The 21199-nt window shown below is 35.8% G+C and overlaps 1 protein-coding gene across 5 annotated transcripts in view; it reads left to right on the top strand.

Moving 5' to 3' along the window:
* EML1 (EMAP like 1) overlaps positions 1-21199 on the top strand; it is a 125352-nt gene that overhangs the window by 75536 nt on the left and 28617 nt on the right. For 2 of the 5 annotated variants that reach the window (XM_050337274.1, XM_050337272.1), the window contains exons 4-7: positions 8345-8479; positions 13991-14019; positions 15455-15481; positions 18630-18759. In XM_050337274.1, the coding sequence (XP_050193231.1) occupies positions 8345-8479; positions 13991-14019; positions 15455-15481; positions 18630-18759 (321 nt within the window). The remainder of the gene's footprint in view (positions 1-8344; positions 8480-13990; positions 14020-15454; positions 15482-18629; positions 18760-21199) is intronic. The other 3 variants (XM_050337273.1, XM_050337275.1, XM_050337276.1) reach the window with 3 other exon arrangements.

Here is a 21199-nt window from a genome sequence, read left to right as displayed (position 1 = left end):
GAACAGAGTGAACTGGGTGAAGCAAGTTCAAGTTAAGTGTGGCAGTTATTGTGGTGCTGATCTGCTGCAGGGTTTGTCTGTAAAGGATGATAGGGTGGGGTTTGGGTTGTTTTTTTTTTTTTTAACATTTCTTTTGTGTGTCATCATCATCTTTTTGTAGTGATGATGCTGTCAACTCTGAGGAGGGCAGGTTGTAGAGATGAGAGCATTAATCTCCTAAGATCTGAGATCTCTCTTGTAAAGGGAGTTTTTCCTTAAAGGGGAGATGGTGACTAAGGATATGCCACTCTTTGTTATTGTGTTGAAGGGGACTGATTTTCAGGAAACTCCAGGTTTTGTTATTGTAGAGAAGAGAGAAGCTATCTTGTGCACAATTAAAAATGGAAAATACCATATTTGCTCGTGTTGCAGAAGTGAACTCCTGTGAGCTCTTATGAGCTGGAGCTCACTACAGCTGTAGGTTTCAGCAGGTTGGTCTGAACAGGCCCTTAAGAGGAAGAAAGAAAATACTGTCTAAACTGTTCCTTTATCAGAATTATATTATCAGAAATTTGAAAATGGGTGAAAGAACTTGCCTTTTAGAAAAGAAAATGTATTTGTTTTTAAAAAAGAGTACTATTTTGTTTATGCTGAATTTCAGAACACATTTTTTTGCTCTGCAAAATATTTTTTTTAATAATTCTTGTAATTTCATTCTCCCTAGTTAAGTTTCAAGAGTAATTCTAAAACACATGGGAGCACAAGCATTGGCAGAGGGCATCTGTGTACAGAGGGTGTGATTCTTGAATCTCTATACTCTGTCTCTAAGGTTCAGCATAGGACTTTCTGCCCCAGAGTAAGGAGGGTGAAGTGCAGATCAGGATCATACTTGTGCTTTCTCTATTCTGGGAATCCTTTACGTAATTCAAGTGGTCCATCTGGTATTGCCTGCAGCCTGTAGGCATTATCCTAGCTTAGGACCCCTGTGGATAAGTGACACCATGCAGCCCTTCCACCTAACTCACGTGCAGTCTGGATACCCAGAGTGTGAGTGGGAGAGTCCTTATAGAGCATCATTAGGTAGTATTTTTAGACTGTCTTGGTTCCTGTATAAGAAGTTCTTCCACAGGGTATTTAATGTCCTTTTATTGTGCTTTTCCCCTTCTCTTTGCTGAAGAAGCTAGACTGAAGTTGCATTAAAAATGCAGCATGAATATACATATTGAGTTTTGGAAAAGTAAAAATACGCTTGGGCAGTTTTGCTGAACTAGGCGGACACTTTTTAAGAGTATTTAGGAGAGCAGGGTTACTCAGTGTCCTGAAAAAAGCAGCTGGAAATTCATGTGCTGTGGAATTACTGTTCCCTTCAAACACTCCAAAGTTCTGTGTTGATTGTCTTTAATATGCAAATGTTGTTCTTTAATGTTACTTTTATTAAATTATATTAAAGCATATTTCTGGGCCTTGCCTATAAATATATTTCAAGAGGAAGAGAGTGGAATGGTAAGGAATTACTGTACAAAACTTCATTTTGGTAAATTATTCTCGAGTAATTTGATGATGAACCTTAAAATAACTGATGGGATTTTGTGATTTTGAATACGGTGTTCAACATATTCAGTATTCAAAGATGATACAGTAAGTGTTCCAAATAGCTTTCTTGTAAACAGTCAAGTAGACTAATTCATTATGCATCCATTAGGATGAATTCATTCACATATTTATACTGGACCCTTCTTCCTTCATTACTATTTTATGCATAAAATAGTAAATAGAAATACATCAGCAATATCAAATAGTGTGCTTTTTCAAGGAGTAGGACTTGTTTATTTGTGTTAGAAACTTCTTTCAATGTTGCACAGTTTATAAATGGTGTGAAATTCTGAATTATTTTTTTCAGTTCTGAAGTCTGCTAAGCAGTGCTCTTTTCTTATAGAGTGATCTCAGAACTACAGCTAATTTGTAGTGTAGATATTCTTTAGTCCAAAATATGGTCACATGGCACAGCAGCTCTAAATAGTATTAAGTGTTTATAGATGTTTTAAAATTTAACTTTTTCTTGGATGCCTTTAGTAATTTTCCTATACTACATAGGTGGAGAATTGAAAATTTTGACATTTTTAAGAATATGAAAGAAGGTAAAATTTGAAAAGTAAAAGAAAAGTTAAAAACAAAGTGAGAAAGGAAAAAATTTTTTTTGCTGAGACAGCTTCTAAGCTTTTGGTCTGCTGTTGGGACTGACAAATATCTGCTAGGATTGCTGTAGTAGAAAATACCCTCTTCCATTTTTTTCTTTCCTATGACCTCATTTTCAAAAGAAAATCCAGGTGAATGGGGTCCTTCACACATGTTTTACTGAACTGCCATATGAAAAGTGGATTTTCAATCAAATAATTTCTGATTCCTCTGTTCTCTGATACTTTCACAATTTAGGTTGAGTGTATGATGTCCAATTGAAATGACATCAGTCTGTGTCTTGAAACAGTATGTTGTGCATTGTGTATGTAAATATATGCAAATAGCATGGGTACTAAGTGTGCATCCATACATTCCACTGCTTAGATATGGATGTATTTACTGGTATGTGTGCAGACACAATCTCAGTTCATACAATAGCTGTATTAAATGTGTTGGTTAACTCGTTTGAACCCACCGGTTGGTATACGGCTTATCTGCCTTGCTGGATTACCAAGGAGATGTGGTTCAGAGTTCACTACATTTTCTGATTTCCCATTTAATATTTGAAATGGAAATGACTTCTTCTGGCAGGAATGTAAAATTGGAGGTAATAAAAAAGGCTCCAGGCTGAAAGGGTGGAACTAGCAGGCTTTTATTTGAGTTCAGCCACCTATTCTCTCAATGACCTTATGCAAATCATTTAACCTCTATGCATATTGCTTTTCCATATGTAAAACGTGTATCTCTGGATATCAGTAGGTTGTTAGAGGGTCTAATGTGATAATTAGATCCAGATCTTGCAAAGTGTTGAGTAACCTCAACTGACTCTGACTTCAATTAGAATTGAGGGCACCAAACCCCCTTCAGCATTCAGATCTCATATAGTCAATACCCAATTATCCAAGTTAAGGAAGGAATGAAATAACCTAAATAGAGCAAAAGCACAGATCCACATCATAGATCAATTGGATTATAAAAGTATATGGTGGTGATACAGTGCAAGATAGAAAGCCTGGTGGTCCTGGGACCAAAAGTTCTGGTTGAGCACCAAAGGCACTGCTGCACTCAGGTGCTGGGAGCCATGTGAACACAGCTGGGCAGCTCCAGGTGCAAGCCAGCTAACGAAGAGCTGAAGTGATTTTAAGATGGGCTGAACAATTACCTGACGCAGATACACAATCAAGAATTGTCTGGCTTTGTAAGGTGTTTCCACTTTATCTTCACAAAAACACTTTGATCAGAGGATTTGATCTTAATTTTAATATATTTACTAACTTTATGATGTAGAAGTGTGTAGACTATTTTGAGTACTAGCTTTCTGAATGCTGCCATAGTTCTATTCTGAACTTTGAGCTTAGAAAAATTATTTGAAATTTTCATTCTGAGTAAGATAAGTTTAGCATATCATAAACAGAACTTTCCCTTCCCTCTGCACTCTTCCTTTTGCATGTAATGTGGCTTGAAGTTTGCTGCTTAAGACTAAAGTTGTCTTTGGAATTTGGCCAGCACATAGTAGTAATGTTTTGTGTTTCCTGTTAAAATCTAGGGTTTTGTGACTTGTCTAGGATAGGTTTTTTTCAAGAGTTGAGGGGGAAAAAGGGAAAAAAAAAAAATTAAGGGAGGAGAATGCAGACAGTACCTTTCCCAGTAGGGATGCTGCTGCAGACTGCAGGCTAGCACATACTTCGCCTTTCAAAAGAAGACAATCAGTCATTCTTTCTCCCTCAGCAGATTGCAAAGTATTACAATGGTGCAAAACTCTGACAATGGAGATCAAAAGGAAGAAGCAGGAACAAAGAAAACATAAAGAGCTTTGTTTGTAGGGAGAATAAAATACTTTAATATGATAAATTCCTGTTCTTCTAAACTCTAAACACATGGCCCCTAGGAAATTGTTCAGTCGTCTGGAATTAATGTTTGCTTTCTGTTCTGGGGGCAGCGATAGTTTGTAACTGGCACACACACAAACTCTTTATCAAACCTGCAATTAAGTGTTCTATTTAACACTTGACTTTCAAAGAAAATGTTTAAAAATCATCAGAATATAAATTAAAAAAGAAATTCCTCGCCATTGAACTTCGGGTGGCAAAACTATTATGCCACTTCACAGTATCTCTAACAATTAAAGTTATTAGAGCGTTTTGCTCAAAGGCATAATGAAATTAAAGTCATATGTTATTCCTGAATTTATTCTAATTGATTTAAATGAGGGTCAGAATGAGTGCTAGACAAGTTTCAAAATATTAATATCATCAGTTACTGTCTTAAGAGCATTGTGCACTGTTTTTTAATTTCTTTTATTAAAAAGCTTTTATATTTTCCCAAATAATTTTGGTAATTAGGTATATACTTTTTAATTTTGGCCAGATTTTTTCATCACAATTCAGTAATGCAAGCACCTGAAACATTCATGCTATACAGTGTATATTCACACATATATGAGGATTTATTTTCTTGTCTTTATTGTTGCTTTTTTAATGGTCTTTGTCTTCTAGCTGGATCATCTGTCTTGTTTCTTCTGATAGCGTCTTTGATTTTTACTTTATTTTAATTTTGAGTCGCTTTACAAATGGTCAGTCTATTGGGGCACTGCTGAGATTTTGTCATTCAAAGATACATTGGTGTTCTGAAATGTATGGTTTGAAATGATCAAACATCTGAGTCAATAAGCACTATGTTGTTTACTCTTGCACGTGACTTCATATCTTGAAAGCATGCAATTATGTCTTTTAATGTAAGTCTTGTAAATGTCTTGTTTCCACGTTTTATTGTTGCATTCACTTTTTATTCTGCTTTGTTTACGCACCTCTCAACCTGGATTAAGCAGGTCTGTGAATCTTCTCAATGCATGCAAACTGAAAAAACCTGCTCTAAGGTGAGGGATCCTTAATAGCTTTGTAGTGTTGAAATTCAGTTGTTTTTCCTATCCGTTTCTTTTCAACACGTAGAAAGTGGCTGTTCTAGTACAAGCATTAACATGGTAGAACTGTAATTATTATTGCTATTTTTAACATTTTCACAAGAACATGTTCTAAACTTTCTCATCATTGATAAATGCATTGCAAAATTTAAATAGTAATAATTTCAATGATAGTATCTGCATTATCTCATACTAACATAATTTTTATTATAGAGGTGTTAGACCACATTGCTGTCTCAAACAAGTTAAAAATTATGTTAACTGAATGTTATCTTTTCAAATAATTGAAAATGCTCTCCTTTCATATCACTGATGTGGAATTCAAATTCTGGAATTCAGTTGTACTCTTACAAACCTGTAAGTTAAATGAATACTTTCTGTAATTTTAAATTTCTCCTCAGGTGACAGTGTATCTACTCTAGCCATGGATATAATCATTGGTGTTTAACACTGTAGCTGCCAAAATTTGTATATGCCAAAATTGAGTTAAAATAATGGAATTATAATCCTCTTTTCCAACCACCTGCTAATACTTCTCACTTGGCTTTTGTTGTTGTTGAAAGTTTAAAACAAAATTTGTCAGAAGATGGCATTACTAATCAGTTTAAGCAGTAACGGACATAAGCCAGAAGGGTTTAAAAGAATTCTTGTGTAGAAGTAGTTTTTATACTGATATGACACTTCATTATTCAGAAAGAAGATAGAATTACACTTTTATGTTTAAGTTCCACCCTTTTGTTTTTTTATCCACCAGTTCATCTTTTGCGTATTGATAGCTATAAAAATAAAACCCCAGGCAACATTAAAATTATTTTCAAATTGCTTCTGTAACTTACATTTTTTCTAAGATTAGGATAATTTGATAATTACCTTGATTTAATTTCAGTGTAGGCTGATGTTGACGCCTCTTTTGCTTAAGCAGAAAAATATGCATCAACATCAGCCTACACTGAAATTTCCTTAACCAGGAAAAGATGCCAAAATAAAGGTTTGATACTCCAAAATCATACAGAGAGGATGTTTTTGAAATTACTGTATGTAATACTGGAAGGACTCATGCTAATAAAGCTATTTTATATGGAGTAAACATTTTCAGAATCAAGGCTTTATTTTTTTTAAACTGGAGTAGTATTAAATTGGATGATGTTATGAGATGCAAGGAGAACAGTTAAATATTAACACTATATCCTTTAATTTACTAGCAAAGGTTTTTTCATGCATTTGACATTGAGATGACTTGGATAATGTTAGGCTAGTGTAGGAGACATATTTCTGAAATGAAGATAGAATTACATTCTTGTTGCTGTCTTTTCCCTTGGCCTATGAATGTGTTTTGTTCTGTGCCTGTGTGTAATTTTGCATTCTGCTTGCTCTCTTACATCGCTTTCTCTGCAGAAAGAGGTTTTTTTTTAATTTCAGCTTAATCATTTGAAGCTTGTTTTTATTACAAGAATGCAGCACTGAACATCTGTCCTCCCATCGCATGTTCCAGAAGATTTTTTTGTCAAGCTACCTGAGATGCATCTTAACATGCATCGGCTCTGCAGATCTACCCTGGATGGGGGCTACCTTCTTTTCAGAAGGGTGATTGCTTTGCAGAAAGACTCTGGTTTGGGTGTTCCTATTGTTTTTGTAGCTGAGCCTCAGCTAAGGAGTTGAAACATTCCACTCCTTGCTGGTAAAAATACATGGGGGAGCAGGAATAAATATACTATAAAAAAACCCAAACAATGAAGTGTATCAACGGTAGTTTACAGTTGGTAAGCTGAGCATTTTTGGTCAGACATATAAGTCTATTTTGTATCCTGTAGTTATGAAGAGCCAACTTATACCACACATAAAGTGGGACAGAGCCAGAGGAGCTGACTTAGATAACAGGGTAGGGATAATTGTAAGGGGCTGATGGAGAGGTTTGGAGTGGTCCTCAAGGATGCTTGAGATGAGCATTCTGGTAAACAGAGCATTCCCGGGGACGTGTGGAGGTCAAGGGGGAGGTGGGTGGGGATGATAAAAGGTGTGACAGGATGAGATTGGGCCTTGGAGGAGAAGAGTAGAAAGAACTGAAGTTTTCAAAGTGGTTGGGATTTGGGTAGGAGAGATGTGAGCTTGAAAGCAATCACTGGTCTCCATGGCTGCTGGGGTGAGAGAGCTGCTGAAGGTGGTTATGTAGTATGGGGATATTATGGGTAAAGGGGACATTCTGCTTTTTGAAGGGAGAAAACAGCACAGGGCTGGAGTGGAGGGAAATGAGACCCTTACACTGAGTCCTGTGGTTCAGCTACTGCAGGTGGTTCCTGCCTTGGCCCGGGCACTGCTGCCTGAGCCTCTGCTGCCAAGGGAGTGCAGCAAAGTGAAAAGAGTCTCCCACACTGGGGCTTCACCTTTAACTGCTCCCTCTTCTGTGAGGAAGCACTGCTCTAGGGGGAAGTGCTTCGGGCTAAGGAATATCCACAATAATTTGTCTCTTATTAGGTGTAAACTCTGGGTGAGCATCTCTTAATTTACTAAAATAACACTGCTTGTGTTTTGGCCCACTTTTTTCCATCAGAGAGAGCTGGATGTCTAAAGGGTGCTGCAAAATCTCATAAGAGCTCCCAGATAGCTATCTTGGCAGGAAGGATGGTTGAAGAGTGAGAGGGTAAGGCGAGCTTTAAGCCTTTGAGAAATCCCCTATCAGGAGATGTGGGGAATCTAATCTATTCATACATGTAAGTAGGAAACATACATTTTTGACAAGCTTAGAAAAAAATGCAGGCCAGCTCACCATTAATTGCAGTCTGGAGTATGTTTAAACTAGCTTTGAACTACAGAATAATTGATACTGAATGAAGATCCAAAGTTAGCTTGCCTGTGTTCAAATTTTGACCTACTTCTGGCATTCTCTGTATGGCTGGAGGTGTCAGGTAATATGCTTTCTCTTTAAATTTTTCACTTCTTATTAAGAGAGTCCAGAAGTTCAGAAGTGTGAAGTGGTAATCAGAGATTTGAAATGGGACCTGGAAAAATAGATATTGCAGCTTATTTTATGAAACTGTTTTAGCCCATCTTCTATTCTATGATTAAGGATAGAGCAGTGTGTTTGTTTCTGTTGCACCAGGTACTCAGCAAAACTCTTATGTAGGCTCTTCAACAAATCAAGTTATATTTAAAAACAAAGTTGTAGTTATTTTTTAGAGTCAACAATCTACTTGATACATTTCTCAAAAATATTTACCATAGACATACTTTTAAAAGTGCCACTGTAAAACTTGCTCCTTTTTTTATTAGCACCATTAAGAGAACCAGTTCAGCTGAGCGTGTGTCCCCAGGAGGTCGGAGGGAAAGCTATGGAGATTCCAAAGGGAGTCGCAACCGCACTGGTTCCACCAGCAGTTCATCTAGTGGTAAAAAGAACAGTGAAAGGTAATGTTACCTAAAAACCTATCTCCTTTCTCTGCCTACTGCTCTAATTTAGTGACCTTAGTTTCTCCTGTCTAGCAAACATTGGGAGCTTTCTTTTTTTACAGAGCTCCTACAGTTGGACAAAAATATATTTCAAAACATTTCAAGTAAAACAGGTTTTCATATTTAGATTAAATTTTTTTGTGTTATTTCTAAACCATAAACAGTGTGTGAACCTAGAGTTTCCCAGCAAAGTTAGTGAAAAAACATGGTTTTTCCAGTGTCTTAGTGGCTTCCCTTGGTCTTCATACTCCTGACATGTACTTCTTCAAGTTCCTTGTTGTGGTTCATTGACCCCACCCAGCATCTAAGTACCACACAGCCACTCACTGCTTCTCCTCCAGTGGGATGAGGGAAGAGAATAGGAAGAGCAAAAGTGAGAAAACTTGTAAGTAAAGATAAAGGTAGTTTGAAAAGTGAAGGAAAGAGGAAGAAAACACAAAACGATTTCTGGAAAGCAATCACTCACAACATCCCACGTGTAGCCTGATGCCCAACCAGTCTAAGCTGTGACTGCTTCATCTGAGGACCAGATTAAAGGTAAATAAAGAGAGAGACTTGCATGTAAGTGCTATCCAAAGAAGCAAAATAAAGTGATACCTTTCTCTATATATCTCTGAGGATGCTTCTTTGTACTGCTGGCAGTGCAAAAAAAAGAGACAATCTCTTGTGCAAGGGTTTCAGACCTAAGAAGGCCTTGAACAATTAGCTGTTCCACTGAGGTTTGTCAGTGTAGGTCAAATGGCTCTTTCCTGCATTTCCTTGACAGATTTTAGTCTTGGCCATCTCACTGTTCTATTGCAGTTTCCTATGTAGGAAGTCATGTTTATGGTACTGTTACACAGTCTTACAGATGATGTGACCATAAAAACATGTTGTTAATGAACATCACATAAAAACCCAATTTACCTGCTCAGTCTTGGCATCAGTGCCATTATAGGAGTCATTAGGCTGCTCTTGAGCCAATCATGTGGCACAAAACGTTCCTCCCTTTAAGTCCCTTCAGCATCTTTGCTCGATGTAAGGAGTGACTGAGCTGGTTTTGACCTAATTGGCAGCCCAAATATAGGGGATTACATTATTAATAGCTTTTTTTCTGGCATATGTCTTCAGTTATGAAGCAAGATTGCAAGTGTGCAAGCTTAATGAAAGTAATTCTAACTTAGGTTAGGATAAAAGGGCAGACTAGTAAGGATGACGCTTTGTGGCTGTTTGCTACAATCTGTCTGAGCAGGAGGAAGTGTATGGGGCCTTTTACAGTCAGCTTTGAAGCAGCCTCAAAGTCAGAAGCACTGGTTCTGGTGAGGGATTTTAACTACTCTGACATCTGCTGGAGAAGCAACACAGCAAAGCACAAATAGTCCAGGGGGTTCCTGGAAAGCATGGTCCCTTCCAACATTACATGTTCTGTAACTCTCTGAAAGGCCTAGCAAATTATGGAAGTAACGAAAAAAATTCGAGTACTATCAGAAAAAAGGTTATAAAATTGTAACCAAGGAAGAGGTAATAATTACACAAACTAAAAATTTAGCCAGTCTAAACATCTTCTTGGCGTTGTGCATCTATGCATGCAAATGAAGTTTTGAGAAGCTGACAGAATTCCATGGGACTGGGCCTTCTGTCACTTATGGAAATTTGACTTTATTTCAGCATCTGAATTTTTTTTTCCCCTTATTTTTTTTATGTAACATAATTATAAACAACACATAATAAATATATGTGGGCTTGGTTTTGTTTCTAAGACTTGTGTACTTGAGAATTTCTAAAAGACTGAAATATAATTGAAAAACAAATTAACTGTAGCAATACATAATATCCATAAATAAATACTACTTTTGAGAGGAAAATCAGTCTTTTATTAGATTACTTAGCAGCCATGTCTCTTTCTGAATGTTCAGACTTGGACAAAATTTTTTCTAAATGTCTCTGGCCCTCAGAGCGCAAGAGAATGTCTACCTGATCCATCTGAATCAGCAAACCAAAAATCAACACTCTTGGGGACAAGTGACCCTGGAAGTTTTAAAAGGCAAAACTAAGCAAAAAAATTAATGGCCAGTGAAGGGACTGCTAAGAAAACAGCTTGCTCTTAATTTAAGCTTCAGATTCTGTGAAGTACTGCAATAGTGCATAACTTCATGCAGCTGCTTTGCCTCAGTGAAGTCATTAACACGGAACTGCTGTTTTCTGTATTGACCTCTTGGAGTGGTTGGATTTTTTTACTTTTTATTTTGCATCTATGTATAACTTCCTACTCTATCGCACATATCAAATTATAGCAACAACCCTTATGCAATGGCCTCATTGATTTAAAAAAAACTATCTTCTACAAACAAAACAAGTTTCTATAATTAGATGGGTAGACTTGTTTCTGGAATATGAAAAAGCATATTTCACCTACCAGTGGTGAATCTCATTGCTTTTTCAATTTACTGTATTAACTTACTGTAGTTTTTTGAAAAAGTGTTAACAAACGTGATCTTTCAGTGCCCTTGCTCTGTGTATTTTATCTCATGTAAAAAATTTCATTAGATCAATTATCTAAAAGGTGAATTCAGTCTGTGTTATGCAATGGAAGATCTACCATCAAAATCTAAATACACTTGCAAAGACCTCTATGGATACATCCCTCATCCTGCTGCCTGCTTAAGGTGGCAATTGTCTGAAATTAGCTATGTGTTAAAGCTACTAAAGAGATAAGGTGAGAATATTAATTAGGTTGTTCACTTAAATTAAGAAAAGCTATGACTTCTACTAGCTGCATGGATGTCCTGTACTACTTGAAAATTGATTTCACAATAACTGAGAAATAAAAATATTACAACAAAATAATGGTTATCTGCAAAATTTTATTTCAGCTCTAAGGTTGACCACAATGCTTCAGATACTTTTTTTTCATACTATTTTAACAGAAACTCAGTGGTTGGGTCATTCTGCAGTTGTTAGGCCACAAAGGGTTGATCAACAGCACTGAAATCACTGATTTAGGAACTGGGGAGGAGGTCCAGCACACAAGTGATGCAATGCCTAAGTGAAGTACAAGTATCCCAAGGAACTAATCAAGAGTGTGTGTTAGAATGCCTGAACTTGAGCTAGTGATGTTGGTACTGCCATGAAAACAATTATTGTATGTTTAGAGAGTTTTCCCTTATTTCTATCCCATGCAGCCTGAGGCTGTTCAACACCCCAGCTTTCATCTCTTTGAAGAGTGTCTCTATTCTGTGGAAGAGGCTGGCTAAAGACCTGCCTGGTGCTTCCTCTTGAAGCTGGGTCACCATGCAAAATATAAAGCAAGAGTCATGAGGCTAGATGACAAATGATGAGGATTCTGTTTGCTGGGGGCTGACTGTAGTGTGAAAGGGTGAGGAAGAGAGTGTTAACCTAGCCATCCACTCACAGTCTTTTTATTTGTATCCATGATCCCTTTTCATCCCTTCCAGCTTGAGATATTCTGTGTTCTGTGATTCTGTTCTATGATTCTTAGAATTAAGATGGTTCTTAGATGAAGCTTAAAGCAGAATGCACAGCAGGAATCTAAAAAGACAATAATGAAATCATTGTTTTTCAAAGTATATAGAGTTATAGGCTGTTATGCAAAACCAGAATGCTATAGAAAGCTCTTTTAAGAGGCTTTAAGCATAAGGAGTAAGGAGATGAGCATAATCTCACATGCTTCTATGAAGTGTCCCAACTCCCTGTGGTTATGAGCCAGGGGTAAGCCTTCCTGAGGGTTAGATAAGTAGGATGTGACTCAAGTTCATGCAAAAGGGTAGCCAGAGCTCTGAGCTGTATGTGTGGTTAGGATTTGTATAATTAGAAAGTACACATGATTTACTTTATTACTGTCATGAATCAACCTTTCACATTAGCTTGATTAGCTTGAATAAGTCAGCATGATCTGTTCAGAGCTAGGGACTCTTTTGTTTCTAATATGGCAGCATTTCTGACTGGTGCTCCATCCCATGAATTTTTTTGTTTCCTAAAAATATCTTCATTTGCAAAAGAAAATGTTCATCTTGGTATTAACAATGGCAACACATCATGCTATTTATATAGATGACATTGGCTGTGTATGCCAGCTTGAAGCATGAATTTTGATGCATGATTAAGAAGGCTGATATGGAAAGTTGCTAAATTGGGAGAAGAATCAGAATTAATTTGGTTTGGTTTTATCATTTAGTAAATATATTATTCTCAATATAACTGTCAAATCAAGGCAAAAGGAAAAATACTGTAGAATTATTTGCTACAACTTCTATTGTAGTGAGAGAAAATCTTTTATGCTTAGAGAAAAAGCTATGTGCAAAAATCCAACACAGTTTTGTTTCTTTTTTTTGGTTTCTCCATATCTACTCACTGCAGTCTAGGAGCGGATGCGGAGATGACATCAAACTCTAGGAATACTTCATGCTTTAGCATTTCTCCATCACAGGGATAGGGCTTTCAGTGCTTTTGGGATCTCCTTAAGAAACATACAGCAGTAATTTGATATTTCAAAAGTTTTATTGGAGTAAAAAAAGAGGAACTGGGAGGAAAAAATAACTGCATAACATGGCTTTTTGTCCCTTTCATGCTTCTTCAGAAACAACACCCTCAAGCTTGATTTACAGGGGCAGAGGACAAAGAAAACAAATGACTAGCATTTCTTGACAAAGGTTCATTCCTTTTGGCCAGGGTAGTACTATCCAGGATGCTTCTAAGTTTTTCTGCCTCTTCCTTCTCAATACACTTAATTTGCCCCTCAAGTTTTCCCAGTTTTTTTCTCAAGATGAAAAGACAAACCAATTTTGGGTTGTCTTCCAGGTAGCAGTACAGTGACAAAGAGAAAGCATTTAAATAATGTTTATGTGCTTTCTGTGTTTTAGCAAGTACTGCCATTCACCAAGGAACAATTGGGAAGTTCCGTGTTTTATGTGGACTCTTTGGAAAAGGAGGATTCAAACTTTGGTTTGTTGCTCGAATCCTGGGAGAACAAAATTGTGAAGAAAGCGAACACCCACACATACAGTGATACCTTACTCTGCATATGCAAAGAGATGTTGTAGTTAAGGATGTATTCCTGGCTTTTTATTACAGCTGTAGGTTGCTTTAGAGTAATGAATCTCACTGAATGGAAACCAAAAATGACGCAGCTGCTCATGACCAGTTCCTGTGTTCTCCTGTAACTGGACTAACTTTGCAGAAGAAGAGAATTTGGTAGTTAGTGGAGGAAAATCTATAATTTTGAGAATGTACAAAGAATTGTATATAAAAGTTTTAACAACTGCCATTAGGGTGCCTCAATGCTCACTGGTTTTAACTGTGTCTGCCTGGTGATTTACCTTGTAAATAATTTAAGTGAAAAAGTATTTTTATATGTACACACACAAAAATTTTATATATTATTTATTAAATTTTAATTTTTATATTGATATATTTATGTACAGAATGTATGTACATGCTTTTTAAATAGTAATTTCTTCATTATTTTCACAGCAAACCCAAGGAACCAATGTTCAGTGCAGGTAGGAAATTTTAAAAAATTTTTAAGCTGATAACAACTGTGATAACATCTTAGGGATTTTGTTTGGGTTTTCTTCCCCACTTCCCACTTTTGTGGATGCCTAGAAACTATGACTGGAAATCTAAACATGATACTTACAGGCTGCTGGTGACATTTTTAACAAGCTGATCAGTCTGCTCTAGTTTTTATTGACCCAATAGGTTTATTTTACAGTTCTTTGTAAGAAGATAAGAACAAAAAAGGCTGTGTTTTCTTACCTCACATATGTCTTCCCTTTCAAAGCAGTATTGACGTTTTAGTAATTAAAGCAATGCAAAGTTCCAGCTATGATGCTGTCATGTTAATTTAATCATAAAAGGGAGCCCTCTACAACTGTTGAAGAATGCCACATCTGTCCCAATGCCTTATGTTATAATTTGTGAAATTACAAATAAAAGGGTGTTTTGTTACTACAGTTTTGGTAGTCTATCTTTAATTTGAAAAGCACTTAATTTTTTTTCTACTTATGTATTATCCCTGCTAAAAGATTTGAAAGTGAAATAGTAGATAAAAGTGGAAGCAGAGTTTGTCCTTGTCATTAAATAGTTGAAACTTTAGAAAAATCCCAATAAAAATATGAAGCTGAATAGTACATATAACAGTTATTTTTGTTCCGAAAAACTAAGGGCAACTAAAATAAAGCTTTATTTTAACAAAAATAAGGAAGGGAAAAAGCGCTGTTGATTTATCAGATGTATCATATTTTTATGCCTAGTTCTGTGACGGTAACCATACACTAAGCTGAAAAAGTTGAAGATCTTTTGTTTACTGCCTTGACTGATCAACATCCAACAAAGCTCTTAAGCCATACTTCGAGGTTTAGTGTAACTGATTTTGAAGTCAGTAATACATGAAACTAAGTAAGCCCTTAAGTCTCTTGTGACAATATTATCACAGTTCATGTCCCTTCCATGGAAACTGTTGGTTTAGAAACAGAAAACTTCTGATTTGCACAGAACATACTTTCCTTGCCTAACATTTCTCCTTCCCTTACACCATGTAAGCAAGGTGTTTGGAATACTTCTGATATTTTTCTCGTGGGTAAAGATAAGTAATTAAACAGATGTGACACTACACAGGTGTCCTTCTCATCTGGACAAAATTCCTACTGAATTTAATAATTTTTTTAAGAAGGTTGTACTTGGTGTTTTACTGAAATATATGGTTGCAAAATAGAGCTTAAGCTAGTATTTTAATGGTAGGACAAAACAGAGCCCCTAGCTAAGGAAAAGGGTTTAGAAGGTAATTCCCAGTGTATGGCTCAGTGTTTTGTCAAGGCTTAGTTTAGCCTGCAGCAGAATACGACTGGACAGCCCATAGAGCAGGTATTTAGTGAGTTTATTGTATTCAAACACATCTTTATCTAGCCCTTCTGTCTCTGTCTCTGTAATCACAAGGGAAGCGCCGTGTGACACACTGCAAAGGTAGGCTTTACTTCCAAAACCTCATAGCTCTCGAAGCAAATTGGTTCTGGTGGGATAAAAGCTCAATGTGTAAACAGCTGTTCTCCAACTTGTGCGCATTTTGCAATGTAAAACCTTCTAGTTCTTTCGAATTAAGCAAAAATATTGTACCATTTATTATACAGTCTACTGAATTATAACCCTCAGGTGCACTTTAATCATAAGAGGGGGTTATAATTTACATTCCTGTGGACTTATGCTGAAGAATTTGAATTAGAAAAAAAAACATGTTGAGAGAGCTATATGGCAACACGTGGATGTTCACTGTGTTTGAAGTGGCATTCTGCACTTCTGCTGAAATGCGTATAGAATTTGCGCCTTTGTTGGCTGTTTCGCTCTTAGCCTAACATGGTCATAGAAGCCTTGGTTTTTCCCTTGCTTTTTCTTACTGAGTAGGCTGTAGTTTTTCTGAACGTTGAATAAACAGACCTAGGCCTCCAACTAATTTCTTAGTGCTTTTTGCTCAATGTCATAAAGCAGAGTTACGTTTGGTAAACAAATCATATTGGTTTCTAAAGCTTTAGTGAAATGGTAGTGTAAATATGCACATTTTGGATGCATGTTTATATCTGTGGTATAATCACAGATTTATCTGCTTTTTTAGAGATAGCTATATCCTCACAGTTTTCCCACTAATCAGCATCTTTCAGCTTTGCAATATATGTAAAATTTCATAAAGCAAAAAATGTTTATTCTTAAGGCAAAGTCTTTTAGAAAGTCTCTGCCTCTGTGTATTCTTTGTACAAATTTATACCTGCAGTCAGTGGTGGTCTCCTTCGCAGATCCTACTGGCATTCATGTGCCTTATTTTAGTTCAGTAATTGTTAATTTTTGCAACAATTTCAAATTTACAAAACTGCAGATGTAAAAGATACATTTGTCTAAAATTTCACCTTTAGTCTGTCTTTGTAGATTTATGATTGTCTGTCTTTACATCTATATCTTCACATTTAGAACTTCTCTGTCTTAAAAACTTATTTAAGAAAAGTACAAAGAAAATGATGAAAATTGATTGATTGTATAGGTAATATATTTTGAATAGGAACAAAAATTATTTTAATTATGAATGGAATGAATAGAATTATTTTTACCAAAAGTTAGAAATAAATACACAGTATTAGTTCTGTGCCCCGTGCCTGACCTAGTCAGCCTAAGTTCCTCTTTATAGTTAGCAGAAAGAGACACACACACGTGCATTCTGAAGGTGTAATTTACACACTTGTTATAATATACTTGGTATAGTTTACTGCACTTGCTAGTATACACTTGCTATTTCCTAGTCTTGAGTGACCAGGTCAAATAGTTCCACTGTAGATGGCTAAATGCAAGTTTTAGGAGTCCCGTAAGCTTCAGGTGAGAAAAGCAGCTCAGTGAATTAAACTTTCCTTCATTCCCAGTCTTTGATAAGTCAGTAGTTGTCACTGCTGAAAATCTGTTGACTTCCAGTGCACCAGCATCAGCAGTACTGGCATGTGTTTCAAGCTCATTAAATAGATGCTGCATGCGCATACAAATAGTCTGTAATGCTTTGCTATTTAATGCTCTGCCCTCTATTTTATTTTCCAATACGGATCTATTGGACTTTTAGAAACAATTCCAATATTCTGTCATTTTCAACAGGCATCTTGAACTTCTAACCTTCTGTCATCATTATTTCACCATTATTATCACTTCTTTTTAGCATTAAGTTTTCTGTTGTTTTCATTTTATTGTCTGAATTGTGTAAGTGAAGCTAGAGAGACCTAGCTGGAACTTTACTGTGACAGTTAAGGTAGATCTCTTTCCCATGTGAGTTAGTCTAAAGGCAAAATACACATTAGTTAATACAGCATAACTATGATGTTTATTTGTTCAACCAATAATTTTTATTGATTTAGTCAGGATTTGTAGCGTATGCATTTTTCCAATTAAAATAAAGCCTTAGTTTTCAAATTAAAAAAAAGATATAGTTGTAATGATACTTAACAATTCATAGCATAATTTTAACAGTCCTAAATTGTATAATTTTTTTCATTTACATGATTTTTGTTACTTTTGCCCTTCCATTTCCTCTGTGCCCACGATTATTCTGTCTAGTAACTCTACAGATGTCACTGACTCCAAAACTGCTTGATTCGCATGAGAACAAGGCTGAACCCCTTGATCTGCCGATGGAGCAGCAAGAGCCAGCACGTTCTGAATCTGGACAAACTTCATCAGAAGTTCACAGGACACCCACTTTGGCCTTGCCACTTCCCAAAAGTCCTAGTCAGACCTTCATGGCATTTCCCAGATCTCCTAGTTTTATAAGCCCCATGAAGTCCCCAAGTCAGTACTTCCAGATCTGTTATTAATCCCTGCTTTTCTCCCCCCAAAATATTTCTTACCAATTCGACACATTACTTTTAGTATTTTCTTCTAGAAATGTTTACTTTTGTCAGCCAATTTTTGTAGCTTCTCTCCTGTATGTCGTTTTCCTTTCTTTTAATGTGCTGTCATTGTTGTCATTCCTTTTTCAATGTTTAGTAATTCTTGAAGCACATATCTTTTCTGCATGTACATCAGCATGATTCCTCTTACTAATTGTTTGTGATTCTTATTTCGAATGTATCTCTAGCACTGTATCAAGTGTAAAGTGTATCTTTACACTGAGATGCAAAGAATGCAACTGAGTGTTGGAAAATAATTTAGATGCTGATGCTCAACTGTAAACATTGATTAAAAAAATAAAATTAATTTTAAGTGGCATTTCTGCGTTAATTGTAATCTTTGATGTATTCCTCTTCATTTTTAATATTTAAAAAAATGTAATATTGTAATATTATTTTTCATCAAAAAAAAAGTTTCTATTTCAGACCTTTCAGTTCTGTAGTTCTTCATGACATTGTTTAGTTCTAATTCTGCTACTCAGAATATTTAGAGGAAAAGGGACTTCATATGTTTTTAAAAAAATCTGCTTACTGATTATGATTTAGGATAAAACAACCTGCTAAATATCTAAGTTTGAGATTGCATGCCATTCTGTAATTGTAATGCACCAAGCTGTTATGTGGGAAGGGATGGAGGAGCACTGAAATTCTCCCCTGATGGCTTTTTTTGTGTAACATTGAACGTTTCTGACCTTTTGTAGAGGAAGGATACGTAAAAATGTTTCTTCGTGGACGTCCTGTTACCATGTACATGCCCAAAGACCAAGTGGAATCTTACAATTTGGAAGCAAAAGTAGAACTACCAGCCAAGAGGCTTAAACTGGAATGGGTGTATCCTTTCTGTGCTGGAAGACTACTGGAAATCAATCATTCCTTAATGATTTGGGTTAAATAACTTTTCAGGCTCAAGTATAGCAGAATTAAGGTCATAGAGTTCATTTGATCGTGAAGCGACATTCAGTTGAAAGTAGGTGTTAATTTGTTGGGGCTGCTGTTCTTCACTTTGTGAAGTACAAGGTGGCAGGTTAAGAAAGATTTTGCTTAAATGTTCCCTGAAGGTTAAGTCTGAAGCATGCTAATTAGACAAAGATTAAACTAGGCATATCCTAAGAATGGATTGAGCTGTGATTATTAATTACAGTATGCATAAAACAAGCTCAGTTTTTTTTCTGATTCATAGCATTAATTTATCATTTTAAACTGTTTTATAAAATGTGCACCATTGCCCTTAAGAGGATGCTACATTCAACTTCCATACTTGAGTAAGTCCTCAATTGAGTAGTGCTTTGCAACAGATAGGTGCTTAGCAATAAAATTAATAAAATACCATCTGTGGAATAATATTTGAATTTATACTTTCAAATGTGTTTAAACACTGTAAATATCAAACAACCAGAATCTTCCACTGACTTCCATGAGTGGACATAACTACAGAATTCTAACTTGAAAGAAATCAGTGTTTCATTAAATACAGAAATTTTCACATTTCACTTAAAGTATAATGGTAAAATATATTTTTTATTGAAAAGATAAAATGATACTTCATTTTTGTATAATATTATAGATGATTCAAGATAAAATATAAACACAAGAATATCAGAGTTTATTTGTAATATTCATTAACTTTAGAGAGATGAAGTCTTCATAAGGTATTCTATTTTAAGAAAAAGACTTTTTTTTGGTCCCAAATAGTGCAAATAGGAAGTTGCTTTGTCCTTATAAAAAAGAAGACAGGGGACATATAGTCTTTTTCGAAGTTGTATAAATAGAACTGCATGTGGTTTCAGAATATTCAGAGAGTTTCCAAAAGTCTCTTTGTATTCACAAGAGATTAATGACAGATTTAGTAACCATTCTTATTATTCCTGTTGCAGCTGAGCCTGTAGGTTCTATCTCAGTCTGCTGAAATTGCATAGATAATGCATACAGAAATAAATGGAGATGAGTTAAAAAGACAAAAAATCCACAAAATTAATAAAACAGGTGAGATTAGAATGATAAATGCTGCATGCAGCATTTCACCATCTAATTGTTTGTTGTACAGGCTCTCACCACATATCACAACAGAATTGAATTATGTCTTTTTACAGTTGCAAGGAGCCCCTCGCTTCAGGAGGCTAAGGATGATAGAGGGGAAAGTGTTAGAATGCTTGCTGAAACAACAAAAACCCAGCCACAAAACAAAACAGATTGTCATTAGCAGTGTGTAGGTGGAACTTGAAGCCAATATTTCAGACTATTATAAGAAATTATAATTATATGAGTAGGTCATGATTTCAGTCTCATTAGTTTCTCACTTAAGCTTATTTAAATGACTGATTATTTGCCAGATGGGCTATTATTTTTAGCTTGAATATTCATATGTCCTTCTAGGTGTGTGTCCGTATACCCATCAGAATCCTATCTATAAAGGTTGTATAAATAGAACTGCATGTGGTTTCAGAATATTCAGGGAGTTTCCAAAAGTCTCTTTGTATTCACAAGAGATTAATGACAGATTTAGTAACCATTCTTATTATTCCTGTTGCAGCTGAGCCTGTAGGTTCTATCTCAGTCTGCTGAAATTGCATAGATAATGCATACAGAAATAAATGGAGATGAGTTAAAAAGACAAAAAATCCACAAAATTAATAAAACAGGTGAGATTAGAATGATAAATGCTGCATGCAGCACTTCACCATCTAATTGTTTGTTGTACAGGCTCTCACCACATATCACAACAGAATTGAATGATGTCTTTTTACAGTTGCAAGGAGCCCCTCGCTTCAGGAGGCTAAGGATGATAGAGGGGAAAGTGTTAGAATGCTTGCTGAAACAACAAAAACCTAGCCACAAAACAAAACAGATTGTCATTAGCAGTGTGTAGGTGGAACTTGAAGCCAATATTTCAGACTATTATAAGAAATTATAATTATATGAGTAGGTCATGATTTCAGTCTCATTAGTTTCTCACTTAAGCTTATTTGAATGACTGATTATTTGCCAGATGGGCTATTATTTTTAGCTTGAATATTCATATGTCCTTCTAGGTGTGTGTCCGTATACCCATCAGAATCCTATCTATAAAGGTTGTATATGAATAGAAGAGGTATGAATTAATAAGATGATCTAACTAACCCTATATGGTTATTGAGGAGAGGCAAATTTTTCCAAAAATATTGTGCTATTTTTTTCAGTTTCTAATTTATTTGCAGTTAAACCCAATCATGATATCTATACTTAAAAGTTACAGCAATGACTAGGTATGTGAAGTATTAAGAAAAATTAGAAA

Source organism: Myiozetetes cayanensis, unplaced genomic scaffold, assembly GCF_022539395.1.
Source record: "Myiozetetes cayanensis isolate MyiCay16 unplaced genomic scaffold, myiCay2020 scf6-25, whole genome shotgun sequence".
NCBI classification, from domain to species: domain Eukaryota; kingdom Metazoa; phylum Chordata; class Aves; order Passeriformes; family Tyrannidae; genus Myiozetetes; species Myiozetetes cayanensis.
The sequence above is the reverse complement of the archived record's forward strand: the minus strand, read 5'-3'. Positions and strand labels throughout refer to the sequence as shown.